This window comes from Oryctolagus cuniculus, chromosome 1, assembly GCF_964237555.1.
Source record: "Oryctolagus cuniculus chromosome 1, mOryCun1.1, whole genome shotgun sequence".
In the NCBI taxonomy this organism is placed as follows: Eukaryota; Metazoa; Chordata; class Mammalia; order Lagomorpha; family Leporidae; genus Oryctolagus; species Oryctolagus cuniculus.
The window spans coordinates 80830197-80841728 of record NC_091432.1 but is presented as its reverse complement, the minus strand read 5'-3'; the positions used below and the strand labels follow the sequence as shown (position 1 = coordinate 80841728).

The 11532-nt window shown below is 42.2% G+C and overlaps 1 protein-coding gene across 1 annotated transcript; it reads right to left on the bottom strand.

Moving 5' to 3' along the window:
* Positions 1 to 988: 988 nt before the first annotated feature.
* On the bottom strand, positions 989 to 7084 carry LOC100357286 (tripartite motif-containing protein 51). Its single transcript, XM_008267561.4, is given in 7 exon segments — positions 989 to 1460; positions 1463 to 1558; positions 2801 to 2898; positions 3722 to 3744; positions 4415 to 4645; positions 6287 to 6382; positions 6674 to 7084. Coding segments are annotated over 7 exon segments (1347 nt in total). The 3' UTR covers positions 989 to 1068.
* Between the last annotated feature and the right edge of the window lie 4448 nt (positions 7085 to 11532).

Genomic DNA, 11532 nt, shown 5'->3' with positions numbered 1-11532 from the left:
AGTGGGAATTCAGTCCTTAAGAGGGATCCTACGTATCTATTGAGCAAAGATGGGAAAGTGAATGAATTCTTGTCCTTGGGGGAATGGATTGTTTCTGGCAAGACTGGGTTATTTTTTTTTAAGATTTATTTCTTTGAAAGAGAGAGCTACAGAGAGAGGTAGTGACAGAGACAGGTCTTCCATCTGCTGATTCACTCTCCAGATGACCGCAATGGCTGAAGCTGTGCCGATCTGAAGCCAGGAGCCAGGAGCTTCTTCTGGGTCTCCCACGTGGGTGTAAGGGTCCAAGGACTTGGGCCATCTTCCACTGCTTTCCAAGGCCATCGCACAGAGCTGGATCAGAAGAGGAGCAGCCAGGACTAGAACTGCCACTCAGATGGGATGCCAGCGCTTCAGACCAGGGTGCTAACCCATTGAGCCACAGCGCCGACCCAAGACTGGGTTGTTGTAACTACAGGCCACCCAACCACATGGTTCTTTCTGCACACAATTCTCCCTTCAGCTTTTCTGCCATGAGTTGATGCTTCATGAATTTTCAGCAGAAGCTCAGTAGATGGTGACACCACGATTGTGAAATGCCTTGGCTCACTCTCAAGAGTTGTGAGCTAAAAACAGTGCTTTTAAGGACTTAAAGCCATTTCACTTATTTGCTATTACACTAAAAAAATGGAAAATGACAAGTAGTTACTGTTAAATAAAGAGAAAGGACAAACTATTTCCATATTTCATTGGGTGTTTACAACCATGTTTGTTTGATTCATCCTTTATTGAATTGGATTTGGACATTACTGGAACACCTCCATAATCTATTCTTTCACTTTCTCAAAGTTCATAAATAAAGTGAGAATCAGACAGTGTGTTGTTTTCAATACATCATGAGAAAATATTTTATAAACAACAACATGTACAGCATACATAATTTTATTGTTACTACAATTGATAAGAACACAGTAAATGGGATTTCATGATAGTAGGAGGAATTGAAATTTCATAAAATGCCACCTATTTTTACTATCTGGTGAGGCTCAAGGACGAGTATTTCAGAGAGTGGATTTCCCCTGTGTCTGTTCATAAATGAGAGCAGGAGAAGATAGGCTTGAGATGAATAGAAAAGGAACAAGAAGGGATGGTATATATCAGAGAACTGTGATCAACATCAAGAAAGCTCATAGTTCTAGCTTCATAATCCAGGAATAGTCCTATGTGGTTAATTGGCCTTGCTACATATTGCACTAAAAGTGGAGAGGTGGTGAAGAAACTGTAATGGACATCTTCCTTAACACATGCAATAGGAAAGAGTCCCTCATCAACAAATGTCTTGGTATTCCTGTACTTCTCTTTCCAAAAGCCATTACAAACACCTACAGCCCAATTGCAAGAGTTTCCCACATCTACCTCCCAGTAATATCTGCCAGAAATAAAAGTATGAACACCCCATGCCACAAAACATCCGGGAGACAGGGCACATCATGAGGGAAACAACCAATGTGCAGACTTCAGAGATCTCCCTGTAGGAACATGTGCTGGTTGAATCTTTCAGGGTCCAGAGTGACAGTCACTGTAAAACAAAAGAACAGAAGTAGACACACATGTCAACAATGAGAGTTTAACCTCCAGAGGGAAAACATCTCCCAGAAGCTAATCTCCTGGGAAGTCAGAGGTTACCACAGTGAGCAGAATTTGGGTTGTAACACCTAATAGAAGAGAGGGCCCAATACACACTGCAGAACAAAGACCTAACTACAGAAACTGAAATGGTTTTTCAGAATTCAAATATTGGAATCAAATGTAAATCTAATGCCTTACAACTCAATTTTCAAAGCAACGTACCCATGGACAATGTGCCTGGAACTGTCTCCAGTTGTCCAACATCACTGTCAGAAACAGATTTCATGTTTCTAATAACAATGTCATGTGGGATAAGATTGAAGATTTTGTCCTAGTTAAAGCACTTCTGTAGAAAAAAAAAACTACATATTTCCACTGTAGACATATATATTTATGTAAATCTCTCTATGTCCATTGCGGATGTTACTTAACATTTAATGTTAAATGTGCACTGGAGTTTTGTAAGTCTTCTGGAACACCTTGCACTTTGAAAGTAGACAGGCACATACCTATGATGAGGACAAACAGATTATTATTCATTTCTTTTAATATATTTTATACAAAATTTCTCTTATTCTAACATTGAAACACTAGTGTGTATATATATATGTGTGTGTATATATATATGTAAACACAGACAAGATTAAGCTTCAAAGATGTCAAATTTAAGATTCACAGTTTTCACAGTGTTCATGAGAAATGCTAATTGTAGAAAAACTAGGGATGGGTTTAAAAACTCTTTGCTCCAAAATGAACTTCTTTTTCCACAAACTTCTATATGTACTCTCTTATGCCCATTATATATATAAAAAATAAGTTCCAATAAACTCTGAAACCTTTGAAGCATCTTCTTCCAAGCCAGCTTAAATATCATGAACAAAAGGATCCTTTTGTATGTTTTACACTAAATAACTAACCTTCATTTGCTCAATCTGCCCACACTTCCTCATTCCTTTCTCTATATGATAACTAAGTATGATCTTGGATCACGTTTATACTTTTCAATAGCTTTTTCCCTCTTCACATTATAAAAGCTGACTATATAGAAAAGCCTGTGATGTATGTACATAAGCCTATGGTTCCCTCACATGCCAAAATGTGTGTAACAGTTAATAAATTGGAAAAGGTCACCTATGTGATCTGCACAACAAGCCAAGGGCGTCAAGAATACGGTCAGTGGGCTGAAATTCACCTTGGAAGTATCTGAGGGTTTCTATCAGTCCAGTGATAGGCACTGCACTCAGCTCTGGATTCACAGGCTGGGGCATGTGCAGCAGCATGGATTCACACCTGCAAGAACAAGATAAAGTTCACATGAGTGGAGCCAAAAGAAATCATTTTCATTGAAAAGAAACCAGACTCTTAATAAACCCATCTGGAATTTGAGAAATCACCACATTGTCTAACTAATTCTATTTTTAACTCCTGAATTTCCAAATAGAATACAAAAGTCAATCAGAATTGAGTCCAGTGCTTCTTATTGCTCAAGAATCTGGGTAGATGCTACATCCCTGATGCTCCAAAGAGTAATCAGGAGGGGGAGTCTGGTGTCCAACTGCCAGACCTCCCTGAAAACGCTCTACCTGGCCATGTGTGGTTCTCTGAAACCTGGCATGTGTGCTGCTTCCTTCTGTGGCTAAAGGCTGTGAACCTTGTCCCATAAGGGAGATCTGTGTCCCAGAGCACAGCTACCCTCTGCCCCACAGTGTTCTAAATCATTCGAGGGAGGTTTCCTTTGTGTTCTTCCCAAAGCTGTCAACTCGTAAATGCAGGATCAACACAACAGCAGGATTTTCTCACTGCTGGAATATGCTATCCCTCTCTTGCCTCAGCTGCCACTGATGGCCCCTGGAGGGATCTGACATCTCACTCCTAGGGACTTCCAGCCCTTCTCTTCCACCTGTGGAGATTTTTAGAACTGAAATGAAGACTGCCTAGTAAAATCACTTGGGTACAACCACAAAAAATGTGTATGTGCAGGTGGGGAGCAAAGAGGATTCAGGAAACTATTCAGTCAGTTTCCTAAGAAGCTCTGCTCTCACTCCAGAGGATCCAAGGGCTTACTGGGGGAGACCCTGGGAAAGCCCCTTTGGGAATGCAGGTACACACTCACCTGGGCAGGATGTCTCCAAAAGCCTGTGAGAAGAAAAAGAAAAAGGCTTAGTGAATTTCCCAAGACAGCTCTAAACCTGTGTCCAGGGTGGGAATTTGAGATGGTTCTCGTCATTATTTCCACACCGTCTTCCTTCCAGGGTGCAGTTCCTATTTTTTCTTTTTAAAAACCTGGCCTATCACATTTTCATTAATTGTAGTCCTCTTAAGTTCAGAAAGTGGAGGACATTTTCTATGGGAATGAAGGGGAGAGCGGGCAGGAGAGCTGTGTGCTCTGCTGTAGCCATAAAGAAAGGAGGCAGCTGTCTTTCCCAGGCCCTCTTCCCAAGGGACAGGAGCAGAGAATGACAGCAATACACCCAGATCCTCAGATCTCCCCATCAGCCTTGTTATGAATTAGCCTAGCTGTCAATAAACTATTTACTTGTGAATTTTCAAAAAGCCAAAATAGTTTATTGATGTTTGTAAGGTGATTATCTTTGGAGCGATTTTCATAACCATTACACAAGTTTGGGCACTCGTGGAGAATGTCTGAGGGACCTTTGGTCCATAAAATTCCAAAAGGTAGCTTCAGTGTGGAAATAGCAGTCAGGAACAAATACTGGAAGGAAAGGGAGAGGCAGATGTCAGCAGAGAGAATGAGGAGCTACGTATGAATGTCTAACATGCTGATGCCTGGCTTGTCAGTTGTTACCTGAAGTAGCTCCACATCTGGTTTATGACACATTTCCTTCAGTTCCTTATACATTCCTCTTAAAGTCTCCCTCTTGTGAGCCATTCTGGCTTGACTTTCATTGAGTTGCTCAAAAATTTCCCTGTGCTCTTTGTACAGGATCTCCCAATGGTGTTGCTCCTCCTCCTGGAGATACAGAGGCATCTTCTGAAATACATTTCTGATTGCTTCTCTCCTCGAATCGACATAATCCTGCAATCACATTCAGTTATTCAAAACAAGAACCCATTTATCTCTATTCTGCTTTATCTCATGAATTTGATTTTGTCTCGTACACATCAATTACCTATAACCACCATCACTTCTGTTTCTCAACATCTACAAAACTTCATTCTTGTTTTTTTCTCCTGTATGAGGATCAACATCATGTTATTTCATTAATTACATTCAGATGATTCATCATGAACTTTTCATGAGAAACCAATAAATCTATTCATTTGATAAATATTTTCTAACATGCAACACATATACATGCATATATATCTATCGGAAGGCAACCAAACTCATGAGTAGAAAATGCCCTTTATGGCAGTAGTGACTGGATTGGAATCCATTCCTTAGCACTGTTTCTCAGATTTACTTCCAGTTATGGAAAACCATTATGTGTGCAGTACATCAGACTAGCATACTCATTCTCATGCAATTACTTCTCCCATAAACCTGACCTCCTAAGCTTTCCTCTCTATCTGACCCTCTTTACCACTTCATCTCATTTACTTCTAGCCTCCTACATCACTCACTGTGCCCAGAGATTTTGTTGTGGACTCTCAAGCTCCTCAACCCCACCCAATATACATTACTGACACACTTCTGCATGGACAGTTTTCTCCACCAAGAATTCTCTTACTGGCCTTATCATTCAGTGGCCTTCTTTATTTCAGTGTCATCTTTTTGTAAGCCTTTCTCTGATGTAGACATTTAACCTCATACTCTCATCTCCAGTCTGTATTCTCTTGTACTGCTTCACAAACTCCTTACTCAAATGTTTCCCTAAAATCTTGCCACATTCGAACATACAATGCATTTTACTTCGATGTTTACCATTTGCCTCTCTGATTCAGATTTTAGCCTCATTCAGCAAAGGATTTTTTTCAGTCTTGCATGCTGTCACATTTTTTGTCACAATTTGGCGTAGAATACCTGCTCATGACATTTTGGTTAAAGGAATTTGTCTTCTTTCAAATTAGCACACGCCCAAGAAAACCATCTGCCAAGACACACTTATATTCCTCTCTTAAAGGCTGAGTCCTACACTTAGGTTGCAAACCAGTCCCATATTTTGGTAGGTTTCTATGTATCCTTCAAGAGATTGAAACTACATCTCCTATCATATTTACACACATTTCATTATAATGTTAAAGATTCACATTAATTGCTTAGGGTACTCCTTTTAGCGTTTCCTCAGATTTGAGTCAGTGCTGTGTTTGTTGAAAGGTTTCTACCCACCTCCAAATACTATTTCATTCAAATGCAAGCTGACTATGCCAGGAAGCTTGACTTGACTGTCCCATGCCTCCCAGATGTCATACTTACCTGGGTTTTACAACACCTCAGCACACATGACCCTCTGTGAGACAACCCCGTTTCTTGTAGTTGATATGTGGTACTGAATGTCCTATTATGGGGATAAGTCAGCACATCTGTGGTGCAACCAGAACTCCTAGGCAAGGGCCACACTTCCCTGTGGAGTAACTGAGGACATCATTTCCTATGACCTCACCCTCTTTAGAATGAAATCCGATACTTTGTCATTTCAGATCAAGTTCCTATTTTAAACATTGTCCCTATGTTCATCTCAAGTTTTGGCAAAGGTAAAGGTGGCAGCACACTAACCTCCCATGATCTGGTTTTGATTATTTCCATATTCATGTTTCTGCTATTTTCACAGAGGTTTTTCCATAAACACTCCATTGTCTTCAGGAGGGTCTCCTGTAGACACAGACACAATCATTCATTGAACACTAGTGAAGAGGATAGTGTAAGATGCACATTGCAACAAGAACTGGGGCTGCCAAGGAGAGGCAAGTTTGCCTCACTGACAATAAAAACATCATAGTACTTGCATGTTCATGTCAGACATTTGTCACATGTGAGCCTGAGAATACTCAGAACAGAGCTTCAGAATGGGACATAGAGAGGACTCCTGCAATGACCCAGGAAACAGACCCATGAGAAGGCCCTTGTCCTTTAGGGGAGTGGATCTTCAGAGACATCACTTACTCTGTGCTCCTCGGCAGCCCGGTCCACTGACAGGTGTCTGTGACCCTGATGCTCCTGAGAGTCAGAGCAGAGCACACACAGCAGGTTCTTGTTCTCTTGGCAGAAGATCTTCTTTGTCTCCTTGTGCACCACACACGTGTGCTCCTCTGAGCTGAGAAACTGCAGGAGACTGGCTTTTCTGGCGAGGACTGCCAGGTTCTTGATGCTAATGTCTGTTTTATAATCTCTCTTGCGTGTCACTCTCTTGCATTTCAAGCACAAACTAAGATCTGACGTTTCTTGCCAGCAGAGATACAGACAAGGCCTGCAAAAGCTGTGCCCACAGTCTATGGTGACTGGGTCAATGAAGTACTTCTTGCAGATGAGACAGGTGAGCTCCTTCTGGAAGACATGCCAGACTCTGGAATCCATGTTTCTGAAGAAGAAATAGCAGGTCATTCATAGGCCTGGGTTGGTGAGAATTTCTCAAGGGTTATATGAGGGGAGACACAGCTACATTTCTTTCTGAAATAGTCTCATGAAAGCAGAAGATATTAAGCATTTTCAACGCAAGTGAAAAATGGACTCCACAGGAGATTCTCAGCCTTTGGGAGACCGTGTGCCTGCTTGATGACTCATGACCCCTTCCACACTCAGACCCCACTCCTGAGCAGAATACCAGTTTCTTCCAATCCCATTTCCTGGATGTGGATGTGGGGCCAAATTGCTAGTCCTGAGTGATCAAAAACCTATCCATGGCTGGCGCCGCGGCTCACTAGGCTAATTCTCCGCCTTGCGGCGCCGGCACACTGGGTTCTAGTCCCGGTCGGGCGCCAGATTCTGTCCGGGTTGCCCCTCTTCCAGGCCAGCTCTCTGCTGTGGCCAGGGAGTGCAGTGGAGGATGGCCCAAATCCTTGGGCCCTGCACCCCATGGGAGACCAGGAGAAGCACCTGGCTCCTGCCTTTGGATCAGTGCAGTGTGCTGGCCGCAGTGCGGTGGCCATTGGAGGGTGAACTAACAGCAAAAGGAAGACCTTTCTGTCTCTCTCTCTCTCTCTCTTCACTGTCTGTGAAAAAAAAAAAGACCAAAAACCTATCCTAATTTTTCCAATCCTCCTTCCAATGTCTGGAAAATTGCCTCAGGAGTGGGGGAGGATCTCTCTAATTTAGTCATGAAATATGAGGATGAGATGGTGAGAAAGTTTTATAGTAGTCCTTGGTGGTTGGGGTAGGGTTCGATATAATAGCTCACCTCTTAATCAACCAAACTCAAATCAGATGGAAGCAATCTAGATTCATAGAAAAGATGGAATGAAACAATGTGAGGTTTATTTAACCTCTCTTAACGTGACAGAAATTTCTCTCTGGAACCATCCAAACTCTGCACCCATGCGTTGTCTTAAGTGAACATATATATTTTGATCATAACTCTAATGGTTAAGTAGTCTGCATTAGCCCTAATTAGTGTCCAAATTTAGTGTCCAAAATTTTTTAAAAAGGACTGTTTGAAAACATATTCTTCTTTATTTTCTGAAGATAAAAGAATCGACTCATTTTAATCCAGAGTAGAAATACCTTTGTTTTATTTAGGTCAATTTATTTGAAGGTAAAAGTGCAGGGAGTGGAGGTAGAGAAAGAGGGAGAGAAGGAGGGAGGGAGAAATCATCCATTTAGTGGTTCACTCCTCAAATGGCTGCAATTCGTGGGACAAGGCAAGGCCGAAGCCAGGAGCTGTAACTCCATGCAGTTGTTCCAGGTATTTGTAGCAATTTTTGCTGCCTTAAGATGCTCATTAGTGGGAGGCTGGACAGGACTTGAAGCAGCTGGGACTTGAACTGGCAGGGTATACTGCATGTTGACATCTAATGAGACAGTTTAACCCAATGGTCCACAATGCCAGCTCTGAGAGAATCTTGTGTTAATTGCAATCTTTATTATGGCAGTTCTAAGTAGTCAACTATCCTCTAATTTCCTAATAACACTAATGGATTTATGGGGAAGTGAGACAACTTTAGAATTGCAGAAAACTGGGGCAGGAGCTGTGGCATAGCGAGTTAAGCCGCTGTCTGCAACGTCAGCATCCCAAATGGGTGCAGGTTCAAGCCCCGGCTGCTTCACTTCACATCCACCTCTCTGCTATGACCTGGGAAAACAGTGGAAGGTGGCCCAAGTGTTTGGGGCTCTACATCCATGTGGGATAACCAAAAGCACCTCGTGGCCCTGGCTTTGCAAGCGCTCAGCTCAGGACTTTGCTGCCATTTGGGTAGTGGAACAATGGATGGAACATCTCTCTCTCTCTCTCTGTCTGTCTTTCAAATATAAATAAATAGCTTATTAAAAAAGAATTGCAAATATCTTTTAGAAGGGATCAAGATTGTGTTACAGCGAGTTAACTCACTACCTGAAAAGCAAATATTCCACATGGATGCCAGTTCTAGTCCCTGATGTCTCACTTCTGATTCAGCTCCTTGCTCAAGTCGCTGTGCCCCAGTACCCTTGTGGGAAACCTGGATGAGGCACCTGGTTCCTGTCTTTGGCATGGCTCAGGCCTGGTTGATGTGGCCATTTGAAGAGAAAACCAAGTAAAAAAGTACTTTATATTTTATGTCTATGAGGGTATGAGCTGTTGAAAACTTTATTCAATACAGAGTTGACCTTCTGTATATAAAGATAATTCAAACGGAATCTTTATGAAGAATGGGATGGGAGAGGGAGTAGGCGGTGGTGCACTTTGGAGGTGGTAGGGTGGGTATGGGGTGAAAAACTGCTATAATCCACAAACTGTACCTATGAAATATATAATTATTTAAAACTTTCGAAAATAAAAAAATTAAAAAGAGTAAACCAGCAAATGGAAGCCCTCTCTCAGTCTCTAACTCTGACTATCCCATAAATGTATCTTTAAAGATAAATAAATAGCTTTAAATAATAATGAATGACTCACAAAGAGTTATATGTTCAAAGACTGTTAGGGCATAATTATCATATCAGATAGAAGAGGGAAGGATCGTCATCCCACATATAAGAGTATTATACAGAAATGGCTTTTCAAAATTTCTTCCCTGATCCTGAGTAACTAATACAGTACCATAAAGGTAATGTATTGGAATTAAATGCACATTTTGAGATTTGATGACTGTTTACAGCCCTTGTCTCCTGCTGAGAAAGAGTGTTTTACTTAATACTATTTCTTGGCGTGCCCCACGGCTCACTTGGCTAATCTTCCACCTGTGGCTCCAGCACTGCGGTTTCTAGTCCCGGTTGCTCCTGTTCCAGGCCAGCTCTCTGCTGTGGCCCAGGAGGGAAGCGAAGGATGGCCCAAGTTCTTGGGCCCTGCACCTGCATGGGAGACCAGGAGGAAGTACCTGGCTCCTGGCTTCAGATCAGTGCAGCACACCAGCCATAATCGCAATTTGGTGGGTGAACCAACGGAATGACAGCCTTTCCCTCTGTCTCTCTCTCTCTCTCTCTCTCAGTAACTCTGCCTGTCAAAACAAAAATGCTCTTTCTTGAACTCTTTACCTAGTTTAGGGTTGCCCTCATGATCATTAAGTAAACTGAAAACAGATGTTTGTAAAAATTAAGAGTCAGAACAGTAGATGGAGGAGAAAGAAGAGTTGGAGAGCGGGCAGGAGGGATGGTAGAATGTGGAATATCAGTTTCTATATTTTTTTAAGATTTCATTTATTGCTTATTTGAGAGGTAGAGTTACAGACAGAGAGAGGGAGAGACTGAGAGAATGGTCTTCCATCTGCTGGTTCACTCCCCAAATAGCCGCAATGACCACAGCTGGGCTGATCTGAAGCCAGGAGCCAGGAGCTTCTTCTGGTTCTCCCATGTGGAGACAGGGGCCTAAGCACTGGGCCACCTTCCACTGCTTTTCCCAGAGATAGTAGAGAGGTGGATTGGAAGTGGAGCAGCTGGGACTAGAAACATTGTCCATATGGGCTGCTGGCCCCCCTCATCATATGTTTTCATTTTTATTTTTTTAAAGATTAATTAATTTATTTGAAAGTCAGAGGTACAGAGAGAGGAAAGACAGAGAGAGGCGCAGAGAGAGAGAGAGAGAGAGAGAGGTCTACATCCAATAGTTCACTCCCCATTTGACTGCAATGGTCGGAGCTGCACCTATCCGAAGCCAGGAGCCTCCTCCAGGTCCCCCGTGGAAGCAGGGGCCCAAGGAATTAGGCCATCTTCCACTGCTTTCCCAAATCATAACAGAGAGCTGGATTGGAAGTGGAGCAGCCGGGACTCGAACTGGCACGCATATGGGATGCCAGTGCTTCAGGCCAGGGTGTTAACTCGTTGTGCCACAGCACCATCCCCAACACCGTATGCTTTTAAATGTGCATATTAAAATTTTATAACATAAATGTAATTTCTACAAAATATTAAAAATATATTCCAAAATGCTATTCCATGATAAACACACTGAAGAGTTAAAATTGTATATGTGTGCGGGTGTAAAAAGTTAAGCTTAAGCTTACAGGTTTAAACCTTCCTGGTACAGCTGTGAAAATAAGACAGAGTGAAGTAGCACCTTGACAGTAGGGACTCCATTTTGGAGCACTTGAGACACCATTCTGAGAAAGCACCTCCCCACCATGAGACTCTGGTCTGAAACTATGATTCAAATAGTCGGACAATAGCAGTGCACTACATCATCCTTGGCCGAGAACAAATACCCCCTAGCATGATTGCTCAAGCTTAAAAGTAGAAAGGTTGCACCTGGGTTACCTGGGCTAATAATGAAGATGTGATTTGTCTGTGTCTTACATTAATGTGAAGTCCTAATTGCTAATTGTAAGATTGTAACTGGTATTGTCAAGATTATGATGAATATTAATTTCACTTAGGTTTTAGGTTATGTTGACCCCAGT